The 21555-nt window shown below is 37.4% G+C and overlaps 1 protein-coding gene across 2 annotated transcripts in view; it reads right to left on the reverse strand.

The window, feature by feature from the left end:
• The window catches only part of dagla (diacylglycerol lipase, alpha), a 68327-nt gene that overhangs the window by 45461 nt on the left and 1311 nt on the right, over window positions 1–21555 (reverse strand). For both annotated transcript variants that reach the window (XM_065294242.2, XM_065294244.2), the window contains exon 2: window positions 1079–1180. In XM_065294242.2, the coding sequence (XP_065150314.1) occupies window positions 1079–1173 (95 nt within the window). In that variant the 5' untranslated portion in view covers window positions 1174–1180. The remainder of the gene's footprint in view (window positions 1–1078; window positions 1181–21555) is intronic.

A 21555-nucleotide genomic window follows, 5' to 3' on the forward strand; every position in this document is an offset into this window, starting at 1 on the left:
CTCGATTAATCGCATACAAAATAAAAGTTTGTGTTTGCATAATATATTTGTGTGTGTATTGTTCGTAATTATTATGTATATGTATATATATTCTAAATAAATAAATAATACACACACATACACATATATACATACATCTAAATGTTTCTTAGATACATATGTACATGCAGGTGTGAGTATTTATATATACAAAATAATTACACAGTGCACAGACATAAATTATTCAAAAACAAACTTTTATTTTGCATGCCCTAAAAAACACACACACACAAAAATCTGCAAATTTTTCTTGAATTTTTCTTGAATTTAGTGTTTAAGAAAAATGTTCAAGATTTTTTTACATATTCGGTACAAATATGTAAAAATTCTTAAATCAAGATTCATTTTCTTGATAAGCAAAACGACCTAAGAAAATAAGTCTGGTTTTTAGACGAAACAAATATCAAAGTTAAGTGAATTTGTGCTTAAAACAAGCCAAAAAAAATCTGCCAATGAATTTTTCTTGAATTAAGTGTTTAAGAAAATTTAACTTATTTCAAGATTTTTTTTCTTACCCCATTGCAGATTATTTCTTTAGTTCACTTAAATGTGATATTTTTGTAACTAAAAAAGTCATTTTTTTGTGTTTTAAGCTCAAGTCATTTTTTATTATGTATATATATTTTTTATTTATATATAATATTCTAAATAAAAAAAGAAAACACACACACATGTATACACACATGCATACACACACATACACATGTAAATGTTTCTTAAATACATATGTACATGCATGTGTGTGTATTTATATATACAAAATAATTACACAGTGCACAGACATAAATTATGCAAAAACAAACTTGTATTTTGTATGCCCTAAAAAACACACACAAAAATATCTGCAAAAATTTTTTTTTTGGAGGTTATCAGTTATTTATCAATTCTGGGAAAACTTTGAGTTTTGTGTTCAGTTGCTGTTTTGCATATAAAGACTTCCAATGAAGCTGTGACCTGGCAGCTCATTTTCTTACAGGTTTGAATATTTTTTTTAAGCATAAACGTCACATGCAAAAACACACCGTGCACGCAGACTCACCATATGCAGTGTAGTACAAACAGAAAGAAAGCCGGCAACACCAGGTCATCGCTGCCAACTGACCAGCGTCGCCGAAACAGTACCATGCCCGGCATCACTGCCCTGAAACACACATTTACACTTACGTTAAATTATGCACTTTACGGGGACATTTCATAGGCAAAATAGTACTTAAGTCAATCAAATTTTCTACCAGCCAGCCTAATCTTCACAGAAAACATTTGGGATTTTTAAATACAAAGAACATTTATCATGGGTTTATGAATAAATAAAGGGTGTTTATGTTATGCAAACTCACAGATTTCCAAACTGTCTGACACATACGCATTACAGCAAGTCTTCAAAATCACTACTTCTTCATTTCTGCAAACCTCAAAGAACGTATAAATATGCAACGTTTGTTCCAATAAAAAAACATTCGTTTTTCATTTAAAACTGCACAATATTGAAAATGCACCTAGACTGACATTAAACATGTAGAAAAAATAACCGTTGAGGGAACTTGAAATTACAGCCGAAGAGGAAGCAACTGAAGGAATGCTGAAGTAAAATCAATATAAGGCAATAGGAGGAAGTGCACTGCACACGGTGCGCTTAGACACACTTATTTACTGGTTATTTACATATTCAAAACCGAAAACGACTAGCTATGTGGTTGCTAGGTGGTTCTAGGTAGTTGCTATGGTGTTCTGGGGTAGTTACTTAGGGCACCTTGAACCGTGCCCAAGCATTACTCTCCCTCCTCCCTTTCCATCACACTGTACTTTTATTGATCCGTGCCCTAACAGGAAGTAAAGCGCTTTCTCACACTGGAGCCCATCGTAATGTTAAGTTTGTGGTATTTTGGGACGCGATGACACACAGCCCTCTCCCCATGCCTATCATATTGCATAAGGGCTCATTATAGTTCTGGGTAGGTCCTACAGCGTAGCCTCTACGCATCGTTTTTCATTCATACTTATGCTTCGTCGTAGGCACTATCCATGCGTGTAACCCACAGTAGCAGTGCAACAGCCAAAGAAGCAGCAGCTTGGCCAGTAAACCCGAAAAAAAGAAGAGGAAGAAGCTGGTTGTGTATGATTTGAGAAGACCAGCAGTGATAGAGGTAAATAGACAGCGACTTTTGTTGCTGTTTGAGTTGGCCCAAATTTGTTCTTACGGCTGCAAGCGGAAATGCCAAGGAAGAAATGTGAGTCAGATTTTTAGACCTGATGGGAGGGGTTCTTGCACACCAATCACAGCGCTTGCAGTCTAAAAATTCTTAAATCAAGATGTATTTTCTTGATGAGCAAAATGACCTAAGAAAAATATGTCTAGTTTTTAGGCACAAACTATTCAATTTAAGTGTATTTGTGCTTAAAACAAGCTAAATTATCTGCCAATGGGGTGAGAAATTTTTGCTTAAATGAAGTGAAAAGAAAACTTATTTTTAGATTTTTTCTCACACCATTTGCAGATATTTTTGCTTGTTTTAAGTTTAAATTTCCTTAAATTGTACATTTATTGTCTATAAACTAGACTTATTTTCTTAGGTCATTTTGCTCATCAAGAAAAAGCATCTTAATTTAAGAATTTTTTGATATTTCTACTGAAAACAGGACAAAAATACTAAGTCAGAAAGTCATTTTGTGCAGTGCATGCTCAAGCTCAATTGCGTTCTTCACCCAAGCCCAAATAAACCACCTCGAGCCCACCTCCGGGCATGGTACAGGTCAAACAAACCAAGCTTTGGAGGTCAAACATGCTTGGGCGCGGTTGGGTTTGGATTGTGTGCGTTCACCCTTATTTGGGCATGGGAAAATAATGCATGCCCAAATCTTTAGGGTCACATATTTCTGAAAACATCTCCTTTTTGTTTTTCTATAGAAGCTGTATACAGGTTTTGAACCATGAATAAATGTCGACTAAATTTTATTTTTGGGTGAGCTGGAACTTTAAGTGCAAAGTTTAACAAAAATTGCATCAAAACATTTAGGGGGGAGTTTCACAAAATTATTTTCAAGAAAAACAAGCTTGTTTTATGCACAAAATCACTTCAAATTTGATCTTTTTGGTCTAAAAACTATTTTTATTTTCTTGGGTCATTTTGCTCATCAAGAAAAAGCATCTTAATTAAAGAATTTTTAGATACTTTTACTGAAATCAAAAAAATAATACTACGAAAATGTTTTCTTGAAAATAATTTTTTTGCAGTGTGCCTTACTAAAAACTAGGGATGCACCGATACCGATACTGGTATCGGGTATCGGCCTCGATACCACATTTTCTAAAGTACTCGTACTCGTTAAAAGTCCCCCGATACCAGGGATCGATACCACGGTCTGAGAAATGTCTCTGTTTGAGCGGGGTGCAAGGGGTTAATGCCTCTTGTGTTGTCCAAAGAGGCAGAGTTTACAACAAACTGGAAAACTAGTCCCTTGTTTTTTTTGTTAAATTATATGACTAAAGCTGTTACCTGTAAATTTAAATCATGTTTTTTATTAAGTACTCGGTATCGGCAAGTACTGAAATTAAAGTACTCGTACTCATATTCCAAAAAAGTGGTATCGGTGCATCCCTACTAAAAACATTACTTGTGTGCATTTTGAGGCAAAACAAAGGGCACGGATGTATTTTAAGATGCGTCAGTGCAAGTTTGGCCAGCTCCTACATTTATTTTAGTATAGGAGTAGTCTAATCCCTGTAAACATGTTACATGGTCAACAGATTCAGATATCTGTGTACATGAAATGCTGATTTTGTTTGACTGTGTTTTAAAGGGGAGAGATGCGTGACAATACAGGATGTGATGGTTTTGTTGTTCTTCTTTTTATGGAATGGGGTCACCTCTCACAGCACTTCCCCAAACATGTGTATCTTTGCTTTACTTTTATTTTTGGGTGGTGTGGAGAAATCATCGATGATTCATCAGACACAAAACATGAATGCAGTGATCATCAGTACAGTTACAGTATATTTTCAGTAGTCTCAGTACTCAGTACAGCAACCATATTTTCATCAGTTGTACAACTCACTTGTGCTTTTCTGATGATTTAACCAGTAAAAATCTAATGAATATAACAGCAAGGTGTTTAATTTCTATGTATGAATGGAATTCATGAAATATCTAATGAATCTTATCTCTTTGACCATGAGAATATTTTTCGGACAATACTGTAAATTTGGAAGGGGAACGCTTTGTCTATCTTTGTTTTTGGTAAAGATGAAAGGTCACATTGTACTGGTTTTCTTTTGGTCATATGTATGAATTTTACAAAATACAGAAAATCTTTGCACAAGCTTGTGTTTCTGGTCTGACGCATTCGCATGCGTATGAATGGAAGTCAATGGAAAAGTGTAGTGTGACCGCCCCTTTATTATCCCAAGCTCATCTTTATGATCTTATGAAACTGTATTGCCTATTTGATCATACAATGGTAAAAATGCGAGGTCTGCTTATTTAGAAAAGTAAAGTAAAGTCACACCTCTGAACAACAAACACACCAAGATCCGTTTTGTGTGGTGTGTTCAAACCAATCTAATGGTGACACAGCCCTAAATCTAAACATGTAGCTTGAAAACCACAGGCTAATTAATTTTATCACTTATCGCCAAACATTTTATTTCATTTATTCTTCACAAGGCTACTCAGGAAACTTCTAAGCAGACATAATTTTATTGTGATTTATTTGGCTGATAACTTTAACTGTACAAATTGAGATATCATCTACTGTAAAACACATTAAATGAAAAATAATTTAAACCACAGGAATCATTATATGATTGTTACAGTTAGTGATGCACCAATGTATCAGCCGGCGAGATTTATCGGCCGATTTTTGATGATTTTGAAACCATCGGCATATCGGCAATAGCATGAGAAAGGCCGATACCGATTGTTTATTAATTAACCGCATAAAGGCAATGAATTGCATGTCTGTTGTTCAATTAAAATGATTAAATGTTCTGGTGTGCACTATACTTAAGCACCGACAGAAAACCTTTGATGAGCTGGCTCAAATGTCTTAGACAATAAACGAAACCGACTGCACTTTAGTGGGGGAAAAGAAGTCCAACTTTTTTTTGAAGGAGCAATATTTATACTCTGTTTAAAGCAAAAGCACTGGCATTATTTATGTTTATTAAAGAAATCCATTATATGTAAAAAAAAAAAGTTGAACTTGCTGAACTGCAAAAACCTCCTTTAAAGGTTGTCATGTTGTCTTATTGTATTTGTTTTAGCTTAATTTGTGTCTCTCTTATTATGTTGGTCAGTTGAATGTTAATTAGATAAAATCCATGTTCAGTAAAAATAATTTGATGCAGAAATAAACTAGCTAATAGACCAACTGTATAGTTTTTATACAAGTGTTTAATATCGGCATCGGCCAGAATTTTTCTGTTTAAATCGGCATCGGCCCAAAAAAAATCCTATCGGTGTATCCCTAGTTACAGTGTTCTCCGTTTATATTAAACGAGTGTAGATTATGTTTTGCCATTTTAGGCCATCTGCATGGTCTTTAATTAAGAACGAGATTGTAAACAAATATAAAGAGATACATTAACATATTTTACCATCTGGTTGTTAATAAACATTTCCAGTATTGGTATGCATCCCATGGACTACATTTCTCAGCCGATATACTTCGATAATCTGTTTAACACTGCAGCTTTATCTTAAAGGCGGGGTGCATGATCTCTGAAAGCCAATGTTGACATTTAACATCACCTAAACAAACACGCACCTACCCCAATAGAATCTGGACCTTCTTTTGATAAACCCACCCCACACATACGCACCCCAGGCAATGATGTCGGTTAGTAGACACGCCCCTTACTGCTGATTGGCTACAAGTGTGTTTTGGTAGTCGGCCGGACTCCCTTTTCCAAAGTGTTTTTCAAAAATCATGCACCCCGCCTTTAAAAAGGTACTTCACAATAGTACAATTCCAATAAAATGTTCTCCTTAAGAAATAAAAAAGAAATTTGTGCTACTTTCTAGGGAAAACAAAAGTCAAATCTGATGTCCTTGAATTGGCCAAATAAGTACGTAACGAAAACCTAAAATGCACGTCACCATCCAAAGCCACTCCCAGTATAGTCTTATTGAAAAGGCTTGACCAAAGTCAAAAACCACCTTGCTTGAGTAAGAAACACTTTTTAGCAAAATCTTTGGTCAATATGGAATTGACTTGGATGCATAAATTTAAAGTCTACACATTTAGCAGGGTGAGGTTTGTCACATTCCAGTCAAGTATCCAGAGCGTTGTGGCAGTGGCTAAAACTGCAATGGAAAATCTTAGTAGACTTGATTTCAAACTGGATGAGCATGAACCCAGTGTTTAAGTCAAAATAGAAAGAAAAAAAAAATCTGCTCTTTTCTCAGTTAATTTGGAAAAAAAGACCAATCTGGCGTTGTATGAGCGGGTATACCGTGAGGAAATGCAATTTTAAAATCTGTAGTTTAGACTACGTTTCTGAGAAATGAAATAAACTTATTAGTCCATGTAACTACTAACATTGTAACAATACAAAGTGAGTCAAAAGCCAGCAAAGAAACACTTTAAAGAGACCCTATGACATTGCTAAAAAGAAAGTTATTTAGTGTATTTGGTGTAATGCAATAAGCGCGTTTACATGCACACAATAAGCGGATAACTAGCAAAAATCTGCTTATTTTCATGCGTTTACATGCAAATTAATAAGCCGGCTATGCAGACAACTGCGTTTACATGGGACTTGGAGATTTGTCAGGTTTCTCTCAGGCAGTGACGTCCAGTGTTGTCCCTGAACGAGTTCATCAAACGAAAGTTCACAAACTCGTTCATATTTTGGGCGAACGTGAACCTACTGAACGTACTTGTATTACTGCCTGATGAACGTTACTGTGAACTCGTTCATTCTGGGGCTTGTGAACGACACGCTCTTTCAGTTTAACGTCGTTCAATAGGGTGCCAGATTTCTATAGAGTCTTCCAGGCGAAAACCCGACTAAAACCCACCGTAAACAGGCCTTAATGTGTAAGCGGAAAAAACACCCAATCTGGCAACACCCGCGTTTCATGGCTCCATACGTGATCAAAACAAAGAGCAGCATGGAGGTGACGCACTGGACGCTGCTGAAATCCCTGCCGCCCCACTCACATAGTTTAACATTAATCATATTTGTCCCAAACGGTTTACGATCATTAACATAGGCTGCTAACGCATATTCTGGATCTTGAAATAGACTTGAAAATGACTAAGCTCATGCTATTTAACGTGCACGTGCGAGTTGTCCTACACGCGATGCCTCGCAGCACTTCTCCCCCGGAAAACCCTGTTGAAGCACCCGGCTAGCCTTTCAAATACAAATACAAAAATTAAGACAGTCAATGCTAATGTAAACCCTGGTTTAGGGTGGCCATTCGTGCCAGTTCCGCCGGACACGTCCCGGACATGTTTTCGGCTTTGTTCACCGGAAGTCGCGTTAGTCGACCGCATACGTCATCAAGGTTTACTATTTTGGGTTTAATTTCAGAAAAGCAACCGTTACATTTCAAGGTAAGAATAAACTACAATGATTGTATGTCTTAAAATAAATAAATATTAATGTTCTAATGTATTTTTAACTGAAATGTGAGAACCTCGATGACGTATGCGGTCGAGCAACGCGACTTCCGGAGAACGAACCCGAAAACATGTTTGGGACGTGTCCGGCGGAACTGGCACGAATGGCCACCCTACCCTGGTTGAATAAGGATTTAAAGTTGGATATGAAGATGAAATCTGACGCATTTAGCTTCAGTGTTAAAACTGATAAAATAATTGCTGTCTGTGGTTCTATATGGGCTATAATGGCAATAATTAAAAAAATAATAATATCGGGAAAAAAGACTATAAATGAGTTCATTTTTGGAACTGTGAACTACTAAAAAATTTTGAAATATGAACTTTGAACTGAAGTAGTTGATTTTAAAATTTGTGAACTGAACTAGTTCATGTAGAAAGTGAACTTTCCCAACACTGGTGACGTCACCGCCTATAGTTGATAATAGTTGTTCGAAAATCCAACGGCATATCTGTCTTAAGCTGTACTGTTGTATCTCTTCTCATGCCTGCAGAACCTGTAAATATAACATAAGCTTTTATTTTCAAAGTTTCTCTGCAAACTGCTTTAGTCGAGCGCAGACTTTTATGCGTTACAATGCACTTACTTCCGCGTGTGACGTTTATCTTTCAAACGCGGAGACATGCGCACATGGACAAAACCGTGAGAAAGCTGGTTAAAGTCTTTACAAACATGCCACGCAAAATCGGAGTAATGAAAAAAAAACTACCTGGGCCAATCGATTTTTGCTTATGCCGTTTATGGGCTTTCCCCGATAAAAGAAAACCGTTTTACGCGTTTACATAACCCCACATGTTATCAGTTTATTAAGCATAATCGGCGTAAGACCCCACTCAATGTGTTTACGTGGTTTAAAGGATTACTCCACTTTCATAAAAAAATCTGAAAATGTACTTACCACCATTTCTTCCATGGTGAAATGGAAATATTCAGTTGAATATTTGCATCTTGCGCAAAGACGCGTTTGAGGCAAATAGCGCATGTTTTCATGGCAAACCACCACCCAGCATGAGTTTGTGTCTTTGCATTGACTTTGTATGTAATCTAGTCACCCAAAATGAATTTGTGTTTGGTGTGTACTCAAATCATAAAAAAGTTAATAGGGTCTGACTGACATACACTATAACCATGATACACATAACTAATCACAGTCTTTATTCCATGGTTCCTAAGGGTGGAATGTTGCACATTTTACTATTACGCAGAGTTTACCCCCAAAACAGTGCATAAAGCGGAAATAAGGCTATTATGCATCTAATCATAACTACGCCACCAGTCATGTGGCCGATCATGTGTGAAACTGCGCTGGTTAATTTATTCTACATCTGGGAATAAATACACACTCTTTCAAGACATTAACACACACACACAAACTGCAGGTGGAGCTGGAAGACGTTGAAAGGACCAGTGGGCGGCTGTGAAAGTGAAACATGATGAGGATGCTGGGAAAAGAGGACTAGCATGAAAATTAGGAGTGAAAACACAAGACAGCAAGAGTGAGTGAAGGAGAAAAAGAGATAGAGGGAGGAAAAAGAGAGAGAGGAAGAGGAATAGAGAAAAGGAAGAAAAAGTGAGGAAGAGGAAGGAAGGAAACAAAGAAAGAATTGGGAGCAGTAGATGTAGGAGAGGCAGAGGAGAGTGGGTGTGTGTGTAGCACATGGTTCTCAATCTAAAAAAAGAATGAGAGCCGTTAAAGCCAATCTCAAGGTCTGGAAAGAGGAAGATGAAGGAGAAATGAGAGATGGGGAGAACGCAGACATTTAATCTTCAGGTTAAAGCTGGGGATGGCTCGATACCAATACCGATCCTGCAACCCTTGATACAGATACCACTCCGATAACATCTTTTCCGTCTCTCTCTTAGCTGTCAATAAAACATTTGTCTGCATGCCATTTGTTTAACCTAGACACCTAAAAATATAATGCTCATGCTGTGAAACATGTCATTTACTCTCCTAAAGAAAGAGATACATAGCCAACAACAGGCTATTAAAGATGACCAATTTCATTATTTACCCAAAATGGCAGACTGTACTGTAGGAACATAACAGCTCTTGTTTAAAACCAATTTTTTTTATATTGCCCTGTGTGTCTAAACACAATCCAGAACATTTAAACAGGCTTATGTGGTTTGGGGAAAAACATTAAAGGCGCTCTAAGCGAATAATGTGCGACGTCACTTCCTGTTGATGTTTGAACTGTTTTCAAACAGACAGAGCGTAGCTAACTCCTCCCCCTCCCCCTCCCTTCCGTGCTTTCATAAACGCGCCCAACCCCCACCCCCAAATCCTTCTTGTCGTTTATTGGCTGGAACACTTTGTTATGGTTTCTGTTTGTAGGTTTGGCCATTTGTTGATATTGCCGTTTGTGAAGCCTGGGCTGTCTACAGAGATCGCGTTTTTTTACAGTTTGATCAGCGGACAGGCAGCAAGCAGATAGTGAGGAGATGTTTCCGGTATGTAACAAAAAATGTTTTATGGTCTAAAACGCTTCAATTCGCTTAGAGCACCTTTAAGGCCTCTGTAACGTTACACTAAAAACAGGGGAACACACAAACAGGACTCGTGACAGCAGTATTTACACTACAAGTCACTCAATTCCAATTTGTTATGACCCACGAGCGTGTAAGCAGGAAAAGTGCATAGATTACGATATTCGCAGATCGGTTTTGTGTCTGAAAATAAATGTGAGATATGAATTTCTGTGAATTTCCTTTAAAAGATAACAGAATAAAAAAAAACCATAGTCAACAAATCGGAATCGGCATCAAGATCTGCAAGTAAATCCATTCCAGCCTTAGTTTCATTTCACAGTGCTGCAAATTATGGTGACTGAAAATCCAGCAGACATCTCTTTATATGCTTTTATGGTGAAATTGCTTGTTTTTTTCATAATGTTTATTTTAACAAAGCACAGTCACTTTATTTTCTCCATCACTGAAACTGTTAACATATGACTTTCAGCAAAAGCAGATTAAAGAGCACCTATTGTCTTATTCAGATTTTTACATTTCCTTTGGTGTGTAAGTGTGTATTAGTACATGTTAATGATATGCTACAGGTACAAACCCCAAAAGAAACAATGACGCAAGTTATCGTCTCCAACGTAAATCTCTTTTCTTAGACTACAACAAACATAAATTGTAGGAAACAGTTCCTGGGATTGGTGACGTAGACCGACATTATCATAATTCCTTGCGTTTCTGACTCACAGCCTGTATGTTAACTCCTGTTAGCATTGCATTGTGACCGAATCTTTCAAACATGGTAAGGAGCGTCACATTTCTGGGTGATGTCAGAGGTATTCAGACCAATCACAACGTACAGGTTATTTGGCCAATCAGAGACACAGAGATTTTCAAATCCATTTGTATCAGGAAGAGAGGGAAATCGACTACACAAATTTACGGTATGTGGAAAATAATGTGTTTTTAACCATTAACCACGTAAACATATTGTATTATACCAAATACACAAAATAACATTGTTTTTTAGCAATTAAATAGGTGCTCTTTAAAATAATATACATTACAAGTCAAAATGAACTCTTATCATGCATGTAATGACTGATTGAATGTAAAGTCTCCATCTAAAGCAACAGATAGCAAGGATCGTCTATCGACATAACCCCGGATTTCCACCGACTGCGGAACTGCTGCGGATCCGTTGCGGAACGGCAGCGGAGTCAATCGGTTTCCATTAAAGTCAAAGTGTGTTTTCCACTGACTGCGCTCCGAATCCGTCACAGCTCCGGCCATCCGCAGCCCTCCGGCACAAATACGCAGAGCTTCTATTTTTGACGGATGCCGGACAGCTCCGCAGGGCGGAGCCATGACTTTATCGCGTGATCATACCTGAATTCGCGAGAACTCGTGTTTTTTTATTAAATCTTTGCAATACAAACATTACAAACACACACAAATAAAGTCATTAATACAGAAACAACAAATAATAGACAGGAACAGAGCCAGGGGGAGTTTCAAATAAATACATTAAAGATAGATCATAAATAAATGTGTTAGCAGCCTTCTTTTTTTTGAATTTTGGATGGATTTGATGTACTGCTCTGTCTACGCGAGATCTCGTGTTGTGATCTGGGCTGGTTTGTTAAAACGTCATAATTCAACGGCATAATGGGCAGAGACAGAACTAGGTATCGCGCGATCATCACGTGAATTTGCGAGACCTCATGGGTCCTCGTCACTTCAGCACGCAGCCGCTCTGCAACAAATACGGAACTGGTGGGTATTGACGGACTGCGGAGTGCGGAGCGGTAACGCAGCAGAGCTGATCTGCAGATGCTCCGCAGTTGGTGGAAATCCGGGGTAACCCTAATCACGCCCTAAACTTGTAGTTTGCATTCATATCTTAATTTTTCTTCTTATGAGAGGTGATTTCAATATTTGTGGCTTGAAACAGGTGAAAAATTAACTGCCCTCCAACCCCCTGGTTGGTCACGTGACTTAAAACTATAAATTCCTAGTAATAGCAGTGTCACATCTTGTTATATTCAATATTTTTGACACTACTCACGCGTCCACCAGTATATTGGACTCCGATAGTAAATAAAGCCATAGTTCAACCTAAAAATGCTGTTGTCATTTACTCCTGCACCATTTTCTATGAAAACAGAGAAACACTAGGATGTTCTTTAATATACCAATATCAGTGATATTGGCTTATAATCAATGATGTAAATACTACAAATCACAGTAGCCAAACTCCAGTCCTGAAGGACCACACTCTAAAAAAAATTATCCGTTAAAAAACGAATAATGTCCTGGCAGAAAATTACCAGCACTTTTTCCGTTATGTTTACAGACATTTCCGTTTATTCAAAAACTGAACGTTCCGTAGATTTACAGAACATTGTCCGTAGCCTTTATGGACACTTCAATCTGCCTATGAAACGCAACAATGGTGACAATCAACAACAAAGCTTCATGCCGCAATGCATGCTGGGTAACAGGATTGTAGAAAACCCTTTCTTACCATTTAGTCTCACCATTGTTGAGATTTGTATCCAAAGTGTTGATGTCTCTCAGAAGCAAAAACCACAGCTGACACATTTGCAGCAATCTTATTCAATACAGTGTCTTATTAGATCAGTATAGAGTGTCACTCTTATACATTTCAGTTTTTTATTCTTATTTTATAGGCAGCATAACATAAAAACAACCAAGCTTAGAAGACATCATAGATACTTCCCCTTACTCAAGCAACATACATGTTGTAATTGCTACAAGCAAAAACACTGTTGCAATGTTAAAAGAGCAGAGTCCGTTCTGGAAGGTCAAGGGACAAAAGCCTAACCAAAGGGAACACTAATCACCATAGTGGTGACTTCAAAGGAATCTAAAACAAACACAAAATGTAGATTTAATGTGATAAATGTTGTGGTAAATATCCATTTGACTTACACGTCACGTCAGAAAGAAAATTTGTCTACTAAATCACATGTGTCGATGCTGGAATAGTTGAACACTTGTATCTTGTTACAAGTGTTAAACATCATCCATGTTAGAAAAGAACTCTGCAAGCAAGTTGTAATTTTTGGTTTCAAACAGAGATGGTGATAGAGAGGCAAAAGTGAAAGATTGCACCAGGAGTTGTTGCACCCAAAATGCAACATGTTATAAAAAAAACAGATAAACGCCTGTAAAACATAAATACGGAAAATTCCTTCATATTTACACAGTACTTTGTCCGTTTTTTTACGGATTTTTTTTAGAGTGCACCATCCTACAAACTTTATATTAAATCAAACATCTTAACCAGCTAATAAAGGTCTTTAGGTTGATTTGAAAGTGTGTTAAAGCAGGATTGGAAGTAAACTGCAAGACAGTGGCCTTTAATTGAATCTGTATTCTCATCCATTCATTGAAAACGGAAACACAGACAGAAGTAAACAACTATTGATATACCGGGTAAAGAAATATGGGTAACACATGGAAACACATTTAGTGTTTGGCCCTGAAGTGCATTAAATGAAGTGTTGACTTCATAATGGAAAAGCAGGATTATGTATTGGCATGCTGAGGAATGAGCTGGGGTGGAACGACAAAAAGAACAGCAGGAACACAGCATGGGGAGAAATAAATAGGGCATGACAGGGAGAAAAAAGTGTTGAGCGTGTGGCAGACAGAATGAGAGAGAGAGACCTGGTTTTTGCATCAATACTGAACTCGCCATAGGACTCAAAATTTGCCTTTGCATCAAAAATAATGTCCTCACGATCTTTCAGTTATTGCTTTATGAACACATGCCAGGTACTCACCTGTACAGGTACAACAACTGCGCGGCATTTAGACATTATTGTACATAAAGTGTGCATCATTGTATTTCAAGTCGATATCTAAACACTTGGAAAAAAGTACTGAATTCCGTATCATATGATGATGGTCTTATTATTAAAATGAATGATATGCTAATGCTTGTATTGTGAAAATGTTCATTCATAACACTCTGTCATAGTCATACAATAAACAAAAGTTAAATGAGAAGCAAAAAGTTTATTTTGTTTCATAATACCAATTCTGATGGTGACTAGATGGCAGTTAATGTGAAGACGGCTCTGTTTAATATCAATTAGGTCACACCGCTGAGCCTAACCCAGGTTTATATTTGGCAAATGCGCTCCCAAAATAGTTCATTGAGCTTGCATTAGATTTCATGGAGCATTTATAAAAATCAAATGTTTCTGGGTCAAATTATTTTGCCCAAAAACAAGTAAACGGCCATTGCTCTCCTGTTCAGGACCAAAAAACAAAAACTTGTGTGACAATGCAGCAAGGATCACTGAGTAACCTCCAATTAGGTCTGCACCATTGTGTGCTATGAACGTTTTGTTTTTAACATAAAAACCTTTTAAAATGCAGCTGATGTTGTACGTAACAATGACACTGCATGTGAATTGCATGTGGTAAGCCCACTATTTTGCCTTTATGCAAAAGGAATAAACTATTTCTGGAAGCTTATGAAGAAGTTTAATTCTGGATGACACATTCGTGACGATCACATCCAAGAAAACGTCAATCACTGGACTGATTCATTTGTGAATCATTTTATTCCTTGAGAAAAGGCTGCACCAACAGAAAACTAAAGATTCTGACCCATCGTAATGAATGTTAGATCATGATAACAAACTTCTGAAGTGCATTACTTAAAAACACACAGATCTGCTGAGGTTTTCTTTACATAAATTGTTGGAATGGGAAAGCACAGATCTGTGGAATCTGAAACTCATAAAAATAAAAAATGAGTCATTTATATCATACTTTCATTAAATATTAAATACTTGCATTACTTGCATTATTATATAACTACGGGTCTGTGTAATAAATGCCGCTCCATCTGAAAGCAGCTGATGGCGATTTACTTCTAATCACGGAACCGGCTTTACTGATGACACGCGCATGATAATCGCAGTCGATTTTTTGCACAGCCCTAACCACCATATTGGTTACCAATCAATACAGTATGATTTGAAAGAAAGCTTTGTGCAAATTTTGAAAGAAAACCCACTACCAACAACCATACCAGAGAAAGATTTGAGAAGATCCTTACAAAGTGTTTTGAAGATGTACACATCACTCAAAAATCTATTACAGAAGCTTTTACAGTCTTAAACAATACAGGCTCTATATTTCTGCAGGCCACAATCTCTTGATGTACTTTTTTTCATGACAGATGCCAGGATGTTGATAAGACAACGTCCCTGTTGTTCATGCCGTGAGCAGTTCTGGGAGCGAATCTGCCTGTATCTGTGAAGCAAAGTCTGCATGGACATCACATCCACACATCAATGTTTCATCAAAGGCACAAGTATGAAGCAAACCTGCAATCAGCAATTTATCTATAAATGTGGAAAAAGCTGAAAAGGGTTGAAATTGGCATTATTTATTAAACCAGATGCACAGAAACTTTGTAAATCCATTCACACTGTGAAAGCTAATCATAAAGCTACTCTAACAACAAATTTTGTTTGTAATTCAATGCAAAATACTATGCATGAATGTTTTCTGAAAAATGTACACAAAAATGCATTTTGTACACATTTCATTAATAAAGGTTTAACTACAAAATGCATCATTCTTTGTCCCCTTGTATCTGTTTATTAGCTGGTTAGCAAGCATGTACCCAGAATGCATTTAAGATCCACAACAAAATTTTCTTGAAATTTCCAAACATCATCTTCCATGGGTTTAAATGTCAAAAATGCAGTGGTTCAATACTTTTAGTGTCGTAGCACACAGTTAATGTTTCTGTCATCTGTTTCTTTCATATCTAAAGCTGATAGACCATGCAGATTTGTATTAGGGATGGGCATTTTTAGTAATATAATATTTCAAATATTGGAGCTCATAAAAAAACAAATATTCCAATATTTGTTTATGTAAATTATGTTAATTACGTTTTTGAAGTTTTATGTATTTTTCCCTTTGTCACAATTTCACAGAAGGCTTATAATTAGGCAACATCCACAAGAAACTAAGCTTATATTTTGTGTGTATACACTTTTTCTAATTCTTCTTTAAAAATAGCCTACAGAAAACTGCCGTTAAAACCCGACGCGGAGCGAAGGCTGAGTCTAAATCCTTGGTGTTTCAAGTCGGTCGGTAGTCTGATTTCAGTACTGTTTAATCTTACAGAAATAACATTATGCCAAATATTATACCTAACCCCAACCCCAAGCGAAGTTTCCAGTTTGAGGACTTGACATAATGTTTCGTTGCGTTCTCTGTGTCGGTCTCATTTAGCTCTGTATTAAAAAAATAAATTAGGCTTCATAACAGGAAGCTAACAAATCTCTCACGATGCTGTGATGCGGAGCACGATGTGAGCAAGCGGACAAAAACAGACAACCTGACGTTAAAACACTAAATACTTAAATACTAAATACTTAGATACAGAAATACATACAGATTACTTTTCATGTTTATTTTTTACATGTAAAAGACAGTACAGGTGAAGTGAAAAACCATTAAATAAATAAGCATTCTATAGCAGTAGCCTTAACCCTGTGGGGTCGCATTAAAAACAAACATTCTAATAGCTTTTTTAATAGGCTTTATGCCCAGTTGCACTACTTCCTGAACTTCAGCCAGCTCCTTGTTTCCTGTCTGCCATTATTGGACAAACTGATTAATCCAGGTGTGTCTGATTATTGTTGTTGTGACTACTGAGGTCAGGCACACCTGGATTAATCAGTTTGTCTGTGACTACTGAGGTCAGGCACACCTGGATTAATCAGTTTGTCCAATAATGGCAGACAGGAAACAAGAGGCTGGCTGAGGTTCAGGAAGTAGTGCAGCTGGGCATAAAGCCTATTCTAATAATAATTGCTGATCAAATATATTCAACTAGTCATGCACATGCTTATAATAGTGCCGGCCGGTGACTTCTTTTATCGAGGGCGCACGATGCGAAGTTCGTCACAACATGTATGTAGCCTGTCATGTGTGTAGTTCGTAATTTCAAAATATATGTTCAGCGCATCCGAGTAACCCTATGTGCATCACGTGTCTTGTCAAAATAAGTGCCTGCTGCAGACGCATCTAACCAACATTTGAACAATATATAAAATATTATAGAGTACACTTGGCTTATGTAATCTTTCAAAAAGTAAAGTAGTTCAACACTTTCTAGCTGAATTGTGCCATTTCAGAATTTCATTTTAAAGGGGTCCTATCATGCCTCTTAAATTTTTTAACTTTAGTTAATATTTAATGTTGCTGTTTGAGCATAAAAAGGTCTGCAGCAAGTTACAAAGCTTAAAGTCAACTCCAAAGGGAAATATTCTCTTTAAAGCAACACTATGTAGTTTCCATGTAAAAATGACTTACAGCTCCCCCATGTGGTTGAAAAGCGCAACAGTGCCTGGTATCAGACACTCTTCTGCAGGCAGGGGGAGGGGCGGGGCTGTGTTTCCTACCCTCCACCGCCACTTTCAGAGTGTGCTTGTAGCAGCTAGGAGGCTGCTCAGGTTGCAGCAACAGTACAATTTGTCCAGTTAAAAGTTGTTCTATCACTGAAATAACTTTGGAGACATTATTTAAAGGTAAAAAAACTACATAGTGTTGCTTTAACATAAAACAGTTTTCATGAACTACAACAAATGGCTTTAAGGGGACTTTTCACAAGACTTTTTTAAGATGTAAAATAAATCTTTAGTGTCCCCAGAGTACGTATTAGGGCTGGGTATCGATTCAGATGTTACAGATTGATTAGATTTCGATTCACAAGGTATCAAATTGATTCGGTTTCGATTCTCGATTAAATTTTCGATTCCGGTTCTCGGGTCGGTTTTTATACTCGATTCTCGATTCAACTCAATGAATATAGATTAAATACAAATACTATATTAATAAAAAAGAACAGTGAACAGCAGTTTACAAGTGGGTAATTAATAAAAAAAACTAAAAGCCACAACACTATGGTCGTCGTCTTGCTTGAGAAATCTAAAATGCTTTCATACCTCTGACTTTTAATGTAAAGGTGGCATCAACGTCGATGAAGCACCTGAAACCGCCAATTTAAGCACTGAATGAATGACACGCTCGCCTTTCGCTCCTTGGTATCATCGCGCAGGGCAAAAAAGAGGGTGACATCTAGTGAAGAAGACTAATAATTAGATTAACGTTAATGTTACTTTCAATGTTTGCGGAAATAAATATGGGGGAAAAAAATCGATTGTGCTCTTTGAGAATCGATTTTGAATCAACCACTTGATTAAAAAAAAAAAACGATTTTTCGAAAAATTTATATTTTTGCCCAGCCCTAGTACGTATGTGAAGTTTCAGCTCAAAATACCATATATATAATTTATGATAGCATGTAAAAATTGCCATTTTGTGCAAAAGTGTGCCATTTTGGGTATGTCCTTTAAAATGCAAATGAGCTGATCTTTGCACTAAATGGCAGTGCTGTGGTTGTATAGTGCAGATTAAGGAGCAGTATTATCCCCTTCTGACATCACAAGGGGAGCCAAATTTCAATGACCTTATTTGTCACATGCTTGCAGAGAATGGTTTACCAAAACTAAGTTACTGGGTTGATCTTTTTCAAATTTTTTAGGTTGATAGAAGCACTGGAGACCCAATTCTAGCACTAAAACATGTAAGTCAGATTTTCATGATATGTCCCCTTTAATGGGACTTCAAAATGCTATACATCACAATTTTGCTCAAGTAATACACTTGCAAAGGTGGTTCTGGTTGATGTGTTTGTTGAACTGAATGCAAAACAGACACTTTTGTTACTGTGTTTACACTTGAGAAGTTAAAGCTCGCAGTTATGGTAAGAGGTGGGACATTTTTGACACACATTCAAGCAGGTGACACCTTGGGCCAGCTTGACCAATGAGAGCGATTCAAAAGGAGTCTGGACATAACAGACCACTGTAAACAAAATGGGAAGAGAGGTGCTTCAACAATTCCAAATATGTGACTATGACTAAAGATTTCATGTGAGTGAAAAACATATTGGAGAAATGCAATTTGTCTCTTATTGTGTAACTTTGCATTGTGTGATCTAAATGCAGACCTTCACATACACCGCATTGCCATCACTATTTTCGCTATCTCTGTAAAGGAAGTACCACAGGAAGTAAACAGCAATTCACTTCTGTAAGCATTTTACAAGTCTGGCTATGGCACTGATTTGAGGAAGGACTTTCAATTCCTTTATATAAACTATTTAACAAAAGACAACTTTGATTGGATGGTTGTTTGTGACCCGTGCGAACAATAAAAGCTATAAGTGTGTTCAGTCATGCCCTAGTATTGAAGCGGATAGAGGTAAGCCTGCTTTAACAGGTCAATTGTGATCTACATTTATGTCCAAGACCTCAAAAACTACACAACACAACACAAAGTGTTCACCATCTGATTGGAGAATAACTGGGGAATGCTTGTGGACATCTGGATTAAAAGAAACCTTTAAGGGAAACGTTTACCCAAAATTTTAAATCCTCTTTACTTGCCTTAATACAAATCCCAGATGTATATGACTTGTTTTCTCCAGTTGAACATAATGTTTTTTGTGTTAAACCTTCACAAACACATACATCTGTCTAGCAGTTGCAGCACTCAACTGCTGTTTAAGTTTGTCATGTTGTGTATTGGCCACCAGTTGTGTGATTGCAGTACCAATTTTAGCCACAAGTTTTGTGATTGCAATATCAGTTTTGGCCAAAATCCTACATACTGTTCCTTTAAGCTCTTTAACCTTTTTTCTAGATAAAGTACACTCTAAAAAATGCTGGGTTGTTTTTAATCCAGGGCTGGGTCACTATTGGACAGAACACACTGCCTGGTTAAAATGACCTAACTGCTGGGTTATTTTAACCCAACTGCTGGGCTGTTTCAACATGGTTGATTGACAATAACCCAGCAATTGGGTTAAAACAACCCAGCAGTTGGGTCATTTTAACCAGGCAGTGTGTTCTGTCCAATAGTGACCAAGCCCTGGGTTAAAAACAACCCATCATTTTTTAGAGTGTAATACCACAAATGTTGCCTTTATTATATTATTTACACAAGTATATAATTGTTTATTAGAGAATCAAATTAATAAGCACAACAAATAGTCATTCTATAAAGAGCATTATAATATCCCCTTAAAAAGTCTTATGCCTTTAAAAAGTAATCCAAATAAAACACTTTACAGTCTTTTTACTGCGTAAAAATGGTCCCAAATTGCACCCACATTCAGGAGCTCTATGATGACAAAAGTAAATAGAAAGATCGAGTACCAATCGAGTCACTTATTGTGATGTTCGACCGATACCGATGTTCGACCGATACCGATGTTCGACCGTTACTCTTATGCTTTCATATTTGGCTTTCAATTTTGGACTCGGATGTCCTTGTTTTGGTTTTAATTTTGCTAAATATCGTAGGAAACGAGGTTTTATAGAATCGAGTGAATGCAGCAAACGAACCCTGTGAACAAAATGCTCTTAGTCTAGAAATCTAAGCCCTCTCCCAAATGGCACGCTAAGGACTTGTGGACTTCCTCAGAGTCCACACTTTGATGACATCATGTAGTGCAGTGTTCTTCACTCCCAATCCTGGAGAGCCGGTGTCCTGCAGAATTTAGCTACAACCTTAATCAAACACACCCACCTGTGATTTTCTAGTGATCATGAAGACATTGATTAGCTTGCAGGTGTGTTTGATTAAGGTTGGAGCTTAACTCTGCAGGACACCGGCTCTCCAGGATTGGGAGTGAAGAACACTGATGTAGTGCAATCCTTAAGGACCCTTGACGTGAGTCCACGAAGGTGCACCGGAGTTGTATTTTGGATAGACTTGAGCCTCACGCCGGAAATGGGAAGAGAAGTTGCCCAATCCCATCAGTGCCAACTTTTCCCATCCGTCGTCTGATTGCTCTTTCACAAGGACTTCTGGGTTGGTCAAGTGTGTGCAGCAGTGCGGGCTTTGCCGAAGACCGCATCAAGAGTGCAAAGGGGGTGCTGATGAGCACACTTCAGAGTGTAAAATGACAGATGGGACACCCTACGGACTAGGCGAGCGCTTGCAATTTAAAGCCACGAGACCGAAAGTCCACATGAAGTGTGCCCTTTTGGGACATGGCCCTAGAAGGTTAATTAGGGCCTTAGGTGTTGGTACACCCCACAAACGCTGCAGTCTCAACCAACATTACTATCATAATGTAGTGCATTTGCAGGTGAAACAGAATATTTTCAAATATAGCGCAATTGGTTAAGACATATGAAACATTAAAAACTTTCTTTCCAGACACAAAAATCACCACACAGTAATTAACAGTAATGCATTTCCTTTCGCAATGAGTGGCATTTGCTGAGGAGCAACATCTAGCATTGAAGTCTAAACCACAATCTCTTCATTAAGAGCTTTACGCCCTG

The sequence above is a fragment of the Paramisgurnus dabryanus genome, chromosome 2 (assembly GCF_030506205.2).
Source record: "Paramisgurnus dabryanus chromosome 2, PD_genome_1.1, whole genome shotgun sequence".
Classification (NCBI taxonomy): Eukaryota; Metazoa; Chordata; class Actinopteri; order Cypriniformes; family Cobitidae; genus Paramisgurnus; species Paramisgurnus dabryanus.